At 56.4% G+C, this 14,782-nt stretch overlaps 1 protein-coding gene across 8 annotated transcripts in view; it reads right to left on the minus strand.

The window, feature by feature from the left end:
• Positions 1 to 531: 531 nt before the first annotated feature.
• Positions 532 to 14,782, minus strand: part of ACTN1 (actinin alpha 1) — a 91,862-nt gene continuing 77,611 nt past the window's right edge. The window contains exons 10-23 of one of the 8 annotated variants that reach the window (XM_023755858.1): positions 14,334 to 14,564; positions 12,468 to 12,615; positions 9,358 to 9,508; positions 8,767 to 8,875; positions 8,247 to 8,387; positions 6,769 to 6,951; positions 6,343 to 6,477; positions 5,600 to 5,632; positions 5,032 to 5,211; positions 4,175 to 4,321; positions 3,205 to 3,285; positions 2,700 to 2,765; positions 1,431 to 1,589; positions 532 to 1,220 (exon numbers count right to left, since the gene is read on the minus strand). In XM_023755858.1, coding sequence (XP_023611626.1) covers positions 1,062 to 1,220; positions 1,431 to 1,589; positions 2,700 to 2,765; positions 3,205 to 3,285; positions 4,175 to 4,321; positions 5,032 to 5,211; positions 5,600 to 5,632; positions 6,343 to 6,477; positions 6,769 to 6,951; positions 8,247 to 8,387; positions 8,767 to 8,875; positions 9,358 to 9,508; positions 12,468 to 12,615; positions 14,334 to 14,564 — 1,923 coding nt within the window. In that variant the 3' untranslated portion in view covers positions 532 to 1,061. The other 7 variants (XM_006091006.3, XM_023755861.1, XM_023755860.1 and 4 more) reach the window with 7 other exon arrangements.

The raw sequence follows: 14,782 nt of genomic DNA on the forward strand, positions 1-14,782 counted from the left end.
GTGAGGCCTGAGGATCTGCATTTCCAATAAACTCCCAGGTGACGCTGGACAGCTGCTGTCCATGGCACATGTTGAATAGCAGGGGGTGAGAGGACCTTTACTGAAACCACTCAATTTGTCTGATGGCAAAAATGAGAGGAATGGGGGCATACAGATATCACAGAGCTGTTTGATGTTGTGGGAAACAAATGAAGAAACTGCAGTGCAAGGAGACTGAATGTGCCAGGGTCAAAAACACGTTAGGAGTGTGATGGCTGCCCCACACCATCCTTGAACCGCCCCCCACCTCACCCCAACACACACTCTTCTGGAATACAGCAAGGAGCAAGCCATGAGCTGCCAGTGGAGCACTGTTGCTTTAATTGGTCCACGCCAAGCAATAGCAAGGTTGTCCACACTCCAATTTTATCCCTGACCATTTTTAATGGGCAGTACGAAAATAAAATAAAGTGTGCTGATGAGGAGGAGGTCAACCACACTTCTGGACTTAAAAATGAGACCAGCCACATAAATTCTCTTCCTTAAAACACAGCCATTTCAAAAGATTTTCTTTAATATCATAAAATATCTTCATGGACAGTGAGCTAGCAAACACACATGCACCAATGTGCCGTTCGACAAGATGAACCCCCCCTCCCCTTTCCCACATCGAGGTGGACATGAGACTGGAGAAATGAATACAGCAGATGGAACAGATAGAAAAAAAAAATCGATAAAAAGGATGGAATATAACATTGTGCTTGGTTCTTTTCCTATGTCACAAAACAAAACAAAACATTTTGGTGCAAATAGTTAATTCTTCCTCTTTTCCATTTAAGTCTGGTGGAGAAAAAAAATACTTTTTCTATAATAAAATATGCGGTTTTTTTGTTTTGCTTTTTTTACTTTTTTTAACATAACTTTTTTTTTTTTTTTTTGCAGAAAATAATTTTGTAAACTGTCACTTGGCGGGCAGGGAGGCTGGAGGCCACGTGGGTCCCAGCTCAGGAGGCGGGAGGGGCAGCGGGGGAGCAGGGCGGGGCCGGCAGGGGCCGGGGTGAGGGCGCTGGGCGGCGGGCGGGTTAGAGGTCACTCTCGCCGTAGAGCGCCGTGGAGAAGGACATGTAGTCCAGAGCACCGGGCACGGCGTCGGGGCCGGTGTAGGGGGCCATCCGCGCGATGCAGTACTCGGCCTGGTCCGGCGGCAGCTCCCGGCGCAGCTCGTCCACCGTGATGTAGTTCTGCGGAGACAGCGTCACTGCACCGGGCGCCCCGCCAGCCCCTCCCGCCCTGGATATACACGGGGCATTCCGCACACGCATGTCTACGTCCGCACGGTGGGACCGGGCGGGACCCTGAAGGGCAGTGGAGGTGCTCAGGGCCTTCCCGCAGGTCAGCGCCCAGCCAGGGCCTGCCACCCCGGCAGGGCACCCACCCCCCAGCAAACGCACCTTGTCGCCCGCCAGGATCTTGAAGGAAGCCATGACTTGGTCTGCTGTGTCTGTGTCGGCCGTCTCCCGGGACATGAAGTCGATGAAGGCCTGGAATGTCACTACCCCCAGGCGGTTGGGGTCCACAATGCTCATGATTCGGGCAAATTCTGCCTCTCCCTGGAGAGAAGAGCCACCCCAGGCCTGTCAGCCTCTGAGCCACACAGCCTGCTGAGACTCCGCACGGACCTGGAGCCCGGGGGCTCGGGGAGCCCGTGGTTGTAAGAGGAGGCACAACTTTGGTCTGTCCTGAGGGATGAGGAGCCTCTTCACCACACCCAACAGTGAAGACCCCGCTCAGGGCTCCCACCCCTCCCCATGCGCCGGCTCCCCTTGGAGCCAACTATGATAATGCTGATAATAATGACAACGACAACAACAGCTCCACCCACACAGCCTATATTACATCCCAGGCACTATTCCAAGTGCTGTGCACATTTTAGGTCATTTAACCCGCACCACAGCCACATAAGGCAGGTGTTTACTTCCATCAGGTTTCCAGATGAGAAACATGCAGCCCAGAGAGGCTTAGTGACTTGCCCAAGGTCACACAGCCAGAGTAGGGAGCAGAGCTGGGATCTGTAAGTTCCTTCATGTAACCTTTCCAACAGCCCTGCAGGGTCCCCCTCGCCTCATCCGGGCCCCCAAGCTGGTGATGGTGGAGCTGGGATTTACTCCTGGGTTCGCTGCTCCAAAAGCCCAGGTCTCACTCCTGTGCTGGGCAGCCCAATGCTCTGCACTTTGCATGGTCCAGGAGTCACCTGGCTGCCCTGCGAAGGCCCCTGCCCTGCTCTGATGGCCTGCACGAGGGCAGGCAGCTGAGAAGACTAGGGAGGAGCCTGGGCAATGCAGAGGGGCGGCAGGCTCGGCTGGCCATCACAGGGAAATGGCAGAACTCTCCATGCCTCGTACCAGAACGCGCAAACCAGCAGTCCTTCTGCTAGCCTCAGTTCGGCCCAGCCGTCCACGGTGGGAGTGAGAAAGCCTATGTCCACAGTGAGTACCAGAAGGTAAACTGGCACAGAGGGTGGGACAGCCAGACCTCCAGGACACACAGGCCTGGGGCTGGGCCCTGCCTTCAAGCTGCTTCTTCCCCGAGGACCAGAGCCTCGAGCCCCCTCTGGGGAGGGCAGCCCTGGCCTGAGGGCATCCAGACTGCCACGGCGAGGACGTGGCCTCTGCGGCCAGCTGGCTGCCCCTCGCCGGGACAGAGGGTGGGGTTTACATTACCATGTTGTAACCCATGGAGATCAGGCAGGCTCGGAAATCATCCGTGTCCATCATGCCTGTCTTCTTCTGTAGGGACAGTGGCATCGAGACACAAGGAAGACAGGGCACAGATGGCCAGAGGGGAGGACGAGGTGTTTGGTTTCGGGGTCAGGAAGGGGAGAGGAATAAAGGAGTAGATGTAAAACACATCCGGGGAAAATGTCCAGGAAGGAGGAAGACAGAGCAGGGAGAGCAAAGGTCCGTCCACAGGATGGAGAACGGCGAGGAGAGGAGGCGGGCACCGAGCAGGTTCCCAGGAAAGAACCGAGGGCAGAGTCAGAGGTCGAAGTAGTGGGAGGAGCCCGACGCGGGCCAGGCGAGGACAGCAGGAGAGGGTGAGCCCCAGGGCCCACAGGGAAGGGAGACGGGGAGATCCGGACAGACAGAGAAGAGAAAAAGGAGAAATACGCATTATTTCTTGCCCCGGATGCCACCCCTGAGCGTGCTCCATGCAGGAGGCGAGTACCTGGGGGTCGTTGGCAATATCATAACCCAAGCTGATGAGGCAGGCTTTGAACTCCTCGGGACCCAGCGTGCCGGAGTGATCCTGGGGCCGCCGTGCGTCAGGCAGCGAGCCATGCGGTGCCAGGGAGGTGGAGGCCGTGAGGGGAGGGGTGGGCCATGCCCCAGGGGAGGGTGGCATGTGAGGGAGACACGGGGACGAAGGCATGCGGATAGAGAAGGTGGAGGGTGGACAGGGTGGGGGAGGAGGGAAATAAAAGTGCACATGGTTAGACACACGGACACGGTCCTGAGGGTGCCCTCTCCCCGGCACACGCAGCCCTGCTCCGGGAAGCAGGCCAGGAGGGAGCACAATGAGCCACGGGGGTGAGAAGCCCCCACAAGTGCCCAGCCCGCCTCCAGCCCGATGCCCCACCCCAGTTTCCAGGAGGGCTTCACCCAGTCAGGCAGGGTGGTGGGCAGCACCTAACCCCATGCTCCCTCCCCTCCCATGTGGTCATCCCGAAGCCCCGGGGCACTGGGAGGGGCACCCAGCACTGACAACTCTGTGCCAGGGGGTGGGTGGGGCAGGAGGGAGCCCCCACTTCTCTGTCCTGAGGCAGAGGCAAGGGAAGGTCCCTACAGCCAGAGGCAAAAGGCCTTCCCATGAGGCTATGGCAGCCTTGCTCTCAAGGGCTGAAGCTGCAGGGTAAGAGAGCAAAGGTCGGGGGTCAAGGGTCCTTTCTCCACCCATGATCTGAGCTGTCTCTCCAGAAAAGCAGAGAGGCTCATGGGACACGAGGACTGGCTTTCTAACGCCGGCATCGTGCAATGCGGAGTAGGGCAGGCTGCTGGCAGGTGCTGCCTTCTTCCTCCTCCTCCTCACCTGCCCAGGAACTGGATCCAGCTCGGCTGCCCACACCTGGGGCAGTGCCCTCCAGGGCCCTGGGGCAGGGGCTGGGGCTGCTCTAAGCACGTGCAGGGGGGGCTCTCACCCGGTCAAAGTGGTTAAAGGAGGCCCGGAACTCGTTCATCTGCTCCTGGCTGATGCCCTTGGCATCCCGGGTCAGGATCTGGTTCTCCACCTCGTTGATGGTCCTGGCGATGGTGGTGAGGAGCTGCTCCCAGCCCACGCGTATGTGCTGGATGCGGACAAGGGGCCAGTCAGGGCAGGCTGCCCCCGCCACTCCTTCCCCTGACCATCGAATGGTCCAAGCAATCAAACCGGCCTTCCGTGCGATTCAGTGTCAGCAGAGGCAGGGGAACCGGAACAAGGTTCCAGGACAGAGGAGCCACAGGATGAGGGGGAAGCGCGGGCAGGGTGGTGGCTTCTACCTGGGACAGCAGAGACCAGCCAGGACCACCAGCATGGGTCGGATAGGAAGGAGGGAAAATTTGGTAGTGGGAAGGGTTAAAGGCTAAAAAATTAGTTAATTCTTTGAATATCCAACTCCAGAACTACACACATGGGCTTTCATGGTCAAAACAAGTAAGCATTCAGAACGCAGGTACCTAAGGCAGTGTTTGGAGACCAGCATCAGAATCACTGGGGGGCGGGGGGGGGGGGGGGGGCTTGTTAAAAATTTAGATTCCTGAGCCCCACCCAGACCCAGTGAATTCCGGAGGCAGAGTCTAGAAATCTGCATGTCAACAAGCTCCTTGGGAAACCCAGAAAGCACTGAAGACCCAGAGCTCCCGGGGTGAGAAGCGAGTGCCCCCTCACCCCAAAGCAAGAGGTGATCCTACTATGGCCAGTTTCCGGGGAAGATGACGGCCTCCCCCTGCCCCGGCCCAGGAAGGGGAATGGAAGGGGATCGGGCTTCCCCCAGAGCAACAGGGCCCAGACGCCCACCTCCATCGTGTAGTTGGTGTGCTTGTTGTCGAAGATGAGCGCCTCCTGGATGAGCTGGTGGTCGCCCTCCAGCTGGTCGATCTTGGGCTTGTAGTTGATGATGCTCTTCTCGTACTGTCGCAGGTGGCTGAGCTGGTCCTCCAGGGTCCCGTGCATCTCGATGGAGATCCTCCCGATCTCCTGCTCACCCGGGAAGGAGGCCCTCGTCAGACCACCCCACTCTATGCCCCTGGGGTGGAGACTGGGCCCCCCATGCCACTGGCCAAACCCTCAGGTGATTCTTGGTTCCCACCCCAGGACCTGAGAGCCCACTGGGGTAATTAGTCAGCCCGGAGCTGGACAATCAGCGTGTGTGCTCCTTGGCACGGAAAGAGCGTCACAGCAGTGGGACAAGCACTATCAGTGGATGAAACCCCGCCCCTCCACCCACCTCAGGGACCTTGCTCCTGTGTTCTGCTCCTCAGATGCCCACCGTAACCCCACCCATCTGTGAGCCAGGCCTAATCCCCATTTCTGTTGACCCTTCATCCATATAAGCAAACTCTGTGAAAGCATTCTGTGCACTCACATCAATCCAGCAAATGAAATGTTTCCTGAGCACCTACTATGCACAATGAGATAAGCAGGTTGGGAGGGGGGCGGGCATAGGGGAGACACAGTTGTGAACTCAACCTGGGCTCTGCCCTCAAGGAACTGAGAGGGACACCATGCTCTAACCCAAGAGGTATCCCTCCCCTGATCTACACTCCCCCCACCAATCTGGCCCACACAATTCAGCGAAAAGTGCCGCGCTTGCCTGAGGTTCAGCTCTCTCTCTGGGAAGACCATCCTCCTTGACCAAACTCATTGCTTAGGTGCAGGGATAATGAAGGAAGAGACCTGGTCAGCCAGGTAAGCCACAAGGGTAAACCAAGTCAGCCACCCAGGCACTGATCCTGCTGTGGGACTTTCTCGTGGGACTTTAGTGGTGCCCTGTGTGGGTCTTGGCTCAAGGCAGCTGATCAATGATTCTCTCTTATCATTGATGTTCCTGGCTCTCTCTCCCTCTCCCTTCCTCTCTGAAATCAATATGTATTTATAAATAAATAAATAGATAAATAAATATTAAAAAATAGAAGACCAGACACTGGGACCAGCCCACAGCTTCCTTGCATGAGCTCCATACCCTCTGTGGGGCAGCAGGCCAGTCACAGGCTCAGGACCCACAGTCCGCCACAGGTCGCGCCTGGGAGGAGACAGGGCAAGCCTATCTGGCTGGGATGGGGGCAGGGAAGGGGGAGCCTCATTCCTGCCTCCCACGATGGGACCCACCTCCATCTTGGTCTGGATCCAGGGCCCGATGACGTTGGCCTGTGCCCCGAACTGCTTGCGTAGCCTCTCATTGTGCTGCTGGCGGGCATGCTCCTCCGTCAGGGCCTGGTCCCTCCGAGGCACCAGTTGCCGCACCTGGGGCAGGAACAACCATGGGACATGGGGGATGGGCCATCTGCCTGCCCCATACTTCCGACGAAAAGGAGGACCCAAGGAGGGAAGGGCCAGTCAGTAACACACAGGAGTAAAGACATTGGCCGGCTCTAGAAGTTCAGTCATTCATTAACTTGACAATTTTGACTATGTGACAATAATAAGAAACACTGAAATAAATAAAAATCAACCAACCGAAAAAGGGACAAAAATCCCTGCCTTTATGAAACGTACAATGGCTCAACCCATGCCCAGTCCAGCCCTTGGACTCACATGGTCCCATTTGCCGTTGATCTCCTGAGGCGTGATGGTGGTGTAGGGATTGGTGCCTGCCATGTTGACGTGGTAGGTCTGGACAATCTTGGACACCTCGTTGTGGATACCCAGGATGGCCAGGCGCTCCTTGTCGGCATCCGGGAGGGTGGCCTTGAACTGCTCATGCGCTGTGGTCAGTCCCTGGACAGAGATGGGGATGCAGGAGAAGAACAATGACTGGAGGGGCTGGTGCCTCCCATGGGCCAGATGACCAAAGACAGCCCTGCAGGTCCGAGTAGAGGTGGGTGGAAGGGCCCCCGGAGGCCTGAAGCCATCAACCGAGGACTATCATGGCTCAGAACCAAGAGGGCCAGGCTGGCCAGGGAAGGTGAAGGCAGAGCCATCAAAGCAGTAGCTTCCTGCTCGGGCTGGTGAAGTCAGCAGCGACCTCAAGGGCGCTTACCACCCCACAGTCAGGTCAGGAACAAGGAGTGCCCCAAGGCCTGCTCCCAGGTGACCTCCCCCAACATAGGCTTCCTCAGCGCTTTGCAAAAGCCCTTGCAATCTAACCCGTGCAGCTGTATAAAAGAACAAGGAAGCTGTTTATTGATATGCAACAAGCTCCAAGGTGTCTGTTAAATTAAGCATCAAGGTTCAAGCCCTGGCCGGTGTGCTCAGTGGTTAGTGTTGGCCCACACACTGAAGGATCACAGGCTAGCTTCCCAGCCCCAGTCAGGGCCCATGCGGGACACAACCAATGGATGTGTCTCTCTCACACTGATGTTTCTCTCTCTCTCTCTATCTATCTATCTATCTATCTCTTCCTCCCTCTCTTCCACTCTCTCTAAAAATCAATAGAAAAGCTCTGCCGGTGTGGCTCAGTGGTTGAGCATCAACCTGTGAACCAGGTCACAGTTCGATTCCCGGTCAGGGCACTTGCCCCAGTTGCGGGCTCCATCCCCAGTGTGGGGCGTACAGGGTACAGCTGATCAATGACTCTCTCTCATCACTGATGTTTCTTATCTCTTTCTCCCTCTCCCTTCCTCTCTGAAATCAATAAAAATATTTTTTTAAAAATAAAAATCAATGGAAAAAAATACCCTCCAGTGAGGATTAACAATAAATAAATAAATAAGATTCAAAATACAGTCTATTATAAAAGCTATTTTATATAAGAAAAGGGTGTGGAGGAGACTGTTAGTAAGTAAATATATTTGCTTGCATATGCAGAGACTGTGTGGCCATACTGCTTTCCTCTGGAGAGGGGCTCTGGGGGACAGGGGATAGGAGCACGAACTTCTGGCACAACTTTCTTATCTTTCATATGTCACCCAATCAGAATAAATACAATGCAAAGGTTTCCAATCTATGACACCCTTGGGATACTGTCCTCTGCCCTCTCTCTGCAGGGACAGCCTGCAGGAGTGGGCCTGGCAGAGGGTGGGCCAAGGACGGCTGGGGAGCCGGCCACCGGGGGCGAGGGGGGCTGCACCCACCTGGATCTCCTCGATGGTGTGCACGATGAAGGTGTCCTGCAGGTCCTCCATGGCGCCCTCCATCCAGTTGTTGAAGGGCGCAGCCCGCTTGGCGTACTCCAAGTACAGCTGGTCTATGGTTTCCAGCAGTTTTTCTGTCCGCTAGGAGTGCCGAACGGGGTGGGGGTAGGGACATGTTAGCAGAGTCATCTCCAGCATCCCTCCCCTCTCCCCAAGATCCTCCTGGCCAGCCCCAAGTGGCCCAGGTCTGGGAGCACCGGGCTAACTCAGGCAGAAAGAACAGGCTGTCTCTGGGCACCACACCAGGGGGATGAGATCTGGTTTAGGGCAGGAAAGGAAGCATCTCCACAAAGCAAAGCCCAAACGCAGTGCCCATGTGAGCCTTCTGCACTCAGGCCATGGCTGGGCGAGGTCTGAGGGGCCCCGTGGAGCATTCTTGCCCGAAGCAAAGGGAGTCACAGAGCAGGAAGGGGCAGGCAGAGCTGCAGGAACAGGCCCCCGTCTCCCCCGGGGCCCTCACCTCCAGGGCTTCCCTCCGCTTCTGAGTTAGGGCCCCTAGGTTGTCCCACTGGTCACAGATCTTTTGGCACCGGGCGTTGACACTGGGTGAGTCGTAATAGTCCAGCTCACTGGGAGGGAAGAGACAGAAAGAGTCAGGTGACCCAGGCTCCCTGTGTGGCCTGCTCTCCTCCTCTGAGGCTGGGGCGCCAGGGGTGCTCGCTTCATCTAGACCCCCAGGTGCCCCTCCCAACCTTCCAACTCCTTGCTTTCCGGAGACCACCGGGGGAAGGCCAAAGAAGGCCCGTCCTCCTCTCTAAGGTCCCCACCCCAACCTCAGCTGGAGGCAATGCCATTCTGCACCTGAAGCACAACACCCAGGAGCCACCGAGGCCGGGAGAACTCAGAGCCAAGACGGGTCACCCTCTGGTCCTGCCCTAGTGACAGGTAAGGCCCGAGGCCTGTGACAGGAAGGGTCACTGGCTCATTCCCCACCTGTGGGGACGACCTCCTGCCCAGGCACCGGGCTGTCCCACCCGCTCACGCATCAGGGCCACAGCGCCCATCTCGCACAGCTGCACAGCCCCGCAGCCCCTGGCCAGGCCACGCTTACTTGAGCTCCTGTGCAATGGCGGCGATCTGCTCCACGCGGTCCTGGTGGGCAGCCAGGTCGCTCTCAAAGGCCTCGTGCTTCTTGAGCAGGGCCTTGATCTCCGACAGAGTGGCCGTCTCGTAATCCTTCTGCTGCAGCATGGCCTCTTTGCCTGGGCCCAGAAAGATGAGCTAAAGCCAGGGTGCAGGGGATCTGACCACCCACCCCTCAGGGCCCCAGGGGCTCCAGTTCCAGGGGTGCACCCCCCGGGGATGCCCACTGTACAATGATCAGTCATCTGCAGTGTGAGAAACCGGGTTATTCCGCTAAGGGGCCCGGCCAGGAAAGCGGCTGTTCTCCATGGAGCATGAATGGTGGGACGCATCAGAAGTGGTTACATACAGAGGCTATGCTGGACTATAGGGACACGTGTGGGACATAACATTAACTTCATAGACAGCAGAAAACAATGTGGCATAATCAGGAAAAACAAGCCAAGCAGTAAGGGGTACCCCATTTTATAGTTTCTCCAGCGCAGCAGGGACCCCCCCCTCAATTACTCCCAGTGTGGTCAGCGTGTCCAGGCACAGTGCATTCACCAATGGCCAGGGCCTTCTTCGACCATCAAACGCACTGCCCTCTCTCTTTAGGGGTAGACAGGACTTGCACTTCTTGGGTTTCTGTTTCCCGGGAGGAAAATGGAATGACCTACGACCTCTCAGGACTCTCAGATGAGGTTCCCAGCTGCCTTGTGAAGTGACTAGCGCAGGACGGGGAGGGACCTGGCCTGGCCGCCCACCCCGTGCTTGTGCCCGTCACAGATGCTCAGCCCTCTCGGCAAACGAAGGCTGGGCTGCGAGGCCAGGGCTGTGCCCAATGCGGCATTTCTTTCCTTCCTTCTACTCCTTCCCTTAAGTCCGAATAATAAAACAATACAAAAAATTACAGAGGAACCTAGTTATCTCCGCCTTTCAGTCTTTCCTTTATGGATGCTGTGCTAACACCACGGGGTGTATATAAGGTACGCTTCCTGCTTCTGAGATCAGCAGCAACACATCATCGAGTGTCTACCATGGCCCCAGTCTCCACTGGGGCCGCTAGGGCGGCTGTACATCCCGCCAAGTGGCTGAACCACCTACTGTGGTCAACGGGCCCCTCAGCTCACACGACGTATTGCATTTGGTCTCACCACAAACATTTCCAGACATGAGATTCCCCCACACTTAGGGTTAATTCTTTAGGCAGTCTCAAGAAATAGAATTCCCGGGTTAGTGGGCAATACATCCTTAGGCATGAATGAGTCCACGTGGCCGGATTGCTGCGTCCGGCTGTGCCGGCATGCCAGCACTACTCGTGCCCTGGTTGGTGCTGCCAAGCCCCCAGGGTGTTCCTGCTCTGTGCCTTGCTCTGAGCTGTTCCTTGGCCCCGGAGAGGACATGACAGAAGCACGTAGGTGAAGAGTACAACCTCAACCATCCCCCTCTACTCTGCACCATCCACGCCGGGTAAGTAACTCTGTACCCGCGGTGCACAAAGCCCAGCATAGGTACCCACAACAGGGAGCTGAAGCCACCCCCCTTGACTGAGTCCAGCACACTCCTATCCCCTCCAAGCCAAGCCACTCCCAAGTGGCCATGGGGTGCGGCCGTCCCTCTGGTCTCTCGCCCAAGGAGTGGGCGCATAACAGAGCTGAGTGGAGAAGTCTTTGAGCACTGAGCTCCACTGGCCAATGGGGTCTGCCCGGGGGCTCTAGCTGACAGTCTCGGGGCCCTAAGATTTGGGCAACCCCATTCCCCTCTCCACCGCAGCCCAGGTTCTGAGGAAAAGACTATCCCAGGTAAGATTTTCTCTCTGGAGTTAACCTTAGCTGCCAATCACACACACACAGCCCGAGTGCCTCCGGGCTGGAGTAATAGACACACAGGCAGGAAAGCAAGGGCTCTGCTTCTCTAAACTGGAAGCAGAAGCAGGAGGAGGGAAGGCTGGAGGGGAAATTCGCAGGGCCACCATCTCCTGATGTGACCCAGGCGACAACAACCCTATGAGGGGCTGGCCTGGGTTGAATGGTGCCCTCCCAAAACTCAGGTCCACCCAGACCTCGGAATCTGACCATACAGTGGGGCCTTGACTTACGAGTTTAATTTGTTTCGTGACGGAGCTTGTAACTCAAATTACTCATATGTCAAATAAAGTGAACGAGTGAGACACGTGACGCTGGGCTGATGTTGTGGCGTTCACTGTGACGTTTGCTGCGCCAACTAGCGGTGGGGAACCTGAAGCTGGCTCGTAATCCGAATTTTAGCTCGCAACTCAAAGCAAAAAATCGGCCGAGGGCTCGTATCTCAAAAAACTCGTTAGTCGGGACACTCGTAAGTCAAGGCCCCACTGTATTTGGAACGAGGGTCTTTGCAAATATACTTGGTTAAGATGAGGTCCTTATGGATCAGGGTGGCCCCAATCCAAAGGTGGTGCTTTCATTAGAAAAAGGAGAGGGAGATGCAGTCACAGAGACGCCGAGAGGAGCTGCCATGCCACGACAGAGCCACAGGGAGTGAGACAAGGCAAGGAATTCCGGGATTGCTGCCAACCACCAGACCCGAGGACTAGGCACGGGAAGCAACCCTGTCGTCACCCAGTTCACTCCTAGCGCCCTCAACTGTGGCAGAACGTCTGTGGTGTTAACCCAGCTTGTGTCGCTTTGTTGCAGCAGCCCCAGGAAACGAACCCAGGAGGGCACACCATCACCTGCGTGGTCCCGATGAGGAAGGGAGACCTGGGCGTCAAGTCGCGGGGCTAAACTGACACTGCTTCTAGGTGGCAGGGTAGGGATTCGAACCCCAACCTCCCCGCCTTGGGGACATCACTACAGTGGCCTGAACTATCAGCCACAGGCCTAGCTCTGGACCACACCAGGAACTTCTCTCGCTGCTTCACATGTACTAGTTCACTTCATCCTCGTAAACCGAGCGGACGGGCGCTACTATCACCCCCACTTTACAGATGAGAACACTGGGGCAACCGAACGTGCCTAAAGCCAAAGCCCTAGTAAGAGAGAACGAAACCAACAAAGCAAGAGAAGAGAGTTGTGCTGATGGCCGGGCTGGGGGAGCGTGAAAGCTGGGCTGCCTCACCGTCCGTCCAGGCCTCGTGGATGGAAGCCTTCTGCCGGAACTTCTCCGCCAGGTGGTCAAGCCTCTCCAGCCTCCGGATCTCGTTCAGCAGCCACTCCTCATAGCCCTTCTCCGCCTGCTCCAGGCAGCCCCAGGCATTGTTGATATCCTGCGGGGATGGAAGGTGCATGGTCAGCCCACCGGGTCGCCAAGACGCCCACAGCTGCTCCAAGCCTTCCAGGAGCCTCTTCCCCATCTTGGCCGTGTCCGGCCATCCCCACCCACCCCCACACATCCCCACGGGTATTGCCCTGGGCTCCTGGGCAGGGAATGGGGGTCCGAGTCCACATGGGCCACTCAGCCGTGTGGGGGAAAGAGCCCAAGGCCTTCTGTGGCCCCAGGACTGACTTCCAACAGGATTCACCACGTTTCTGGATCGCTCAAGGGCTCTGGGAAGTAGCCTGGAGCCTTCAGGGACCCTGACCTGGGCAACGAGTCTGAGGATAGTGACATGCTGAACACAAACCCATAGCTCTTTAGACAGGGAACCAGCAACGGGGCCACCCATTAGTTACCATGAGGCCGCTGGGCGAGGCAGCGATGGGCTGAACCTGGCCTGCGAGCCACTAGAATCCCTCAGTGGGTCCCGACCATGTGCCCGTGCCCAGGGCCTGGCTGCATCTGCCCAAGGGGGTTGGGGGGGTGGGAGGGTGCCACTTTTCCTAACTTGCACAGACCCTCCGGCCAGCACTGGTTCTGGTCGCCTAAAAGCGCTGATTCAGCCTGAAACCCATAAAGGACCGCAATTTTCCTAAAAGCAAACACGTCAGGGGCCTTTATCCTCGCTCCGACTTCCCTGGGATCCCGCCTCCTTCCAGCGCTGTTTCCAGGTTTTGCCCATTCCCTCCTTCCTGCTTTATGTGCCCAGGTCTTCTCGTTACTTCCATTTTAAAGGGCAAAAGCTCTACCCTGGTGGATTTTTGAAGTTTCTTTTACATATGTCTCTGGCTTATAAAATTTCTGCCCCCCCCCCCCTGTCCTCCAGAGTACGGAGGGAGAAATAACATATAAAGTGACATATATGTCATAATGACATGGAAATCTGGTCACAATGTTAGCTTTTTGAAAAGAGCAGTTTATTAAATAAAACATGCTTTAGGTTTCCCTTAAAGACTAACAGAATCTCTCCCTGCTCCAATGTTTTAAGTTAATATGGGGTCGTAAGATTATAGCTAATTTCTAGTTTCTGAATTTTGCTTATTTGTATCTTAGAAACAGCCTACCACAGAAATCTGTTACTTGTTTAAGGTAATAAATGTGTTGTTTTTTTAAGTGCTTAAACAAGAGTCCATGGAAGTAAACATTATCTTTATCAGGCCCTGGCTGGGTAGCTCAGTTGGTTAGAGCATCATTCCCATACGCCAAGGTTGTGGGTTCGATCTCCAGTCAGGGCACATGCAAGAATCAACCAATGAATACAAAATTAGTGGAACAACAAATCAATGTTTCTCTCTCTCAAATTAATCAGTTAAAAATTTGAAAAAGATTATCTATCACTACTGAATTATGCCCCTTTTGGGTCAATATGTCAAGAGACATTCTGTTTGCAAAGATGATTTTTGAGGGGTGGGAAGCTGGCGGACCCCAGGAGTTGGGGGTGGATGTTAGGGGTCTGGAAGAACAAGTCTGGCCTGGAAAGGTCAGGAGCAAGAGGCTCCCTGGGGAGAGAAGCCGCCCCCATCTGCATGCAGGTGGAGCCTGGTCGGCCACCTGGAGGAGCAATGATTCTGGGGCAGTGATTGCAGGCCGGGCCCGGCCAGCGCCGCGTGGGAGCAGCTCAGGGACGGAGGCCGACCGGTGGGGACCCGGGCTGGCCCCCTGGCTCACCGAGACCATCCTGCCCTCAGAGGGCATGAAGGCGGGCCGGTTGCTGAGGCGCAGCTTGGTCTGCAGCGTGTTGAAGTTGATCTCCAGCTGGCACTTCTCCTGCACCTTGGGCGGCTTGTGCAGGCGCCGGTAGTCTCGGAAGTCCTCCAGCTTCTGCTGCATGGCCTGCATGGTGTTCTCGGGCGCCCGGTTCTCCAGCCACGGGATGGTGCGGCGGATCCACTCCAGCAGCTGGGGGCGGGTCAGGGCGTGAAGATGCAGGAGGGAGGGAGGGACAAGGGCCGGCGCCCCTCTCCTCCAAAGTCCCTCCGACACAGGAGGCGCTGGCAAGTGTCTCTCCCAACAGCACACTTCCCAACTACCCCCTAGGCCACGCCCAGGCCAAGGGCAGGTTCCAGGCCGTTCCCTCTGAGAACCTGGGCTTCATGAACCCTGGCCACTGAGGTATG

This window comes from Myotis lucifugus, unplaced genomic scaffold, assembly GCF_000147115.1.
Source record: "Myotis lucifugus unplaced genomic scaffold, Myoluc2.0 scaffold_85, whole genome shotgun sequence".
In the NCBI taxonomy this organism is placed as follows: domain Eukaryota; kingdom Metazoa; phylum Chordata; class Mammalia; order Chiroptera; family Vespertilionidae; genus Myotis; species Myotis lucifugus.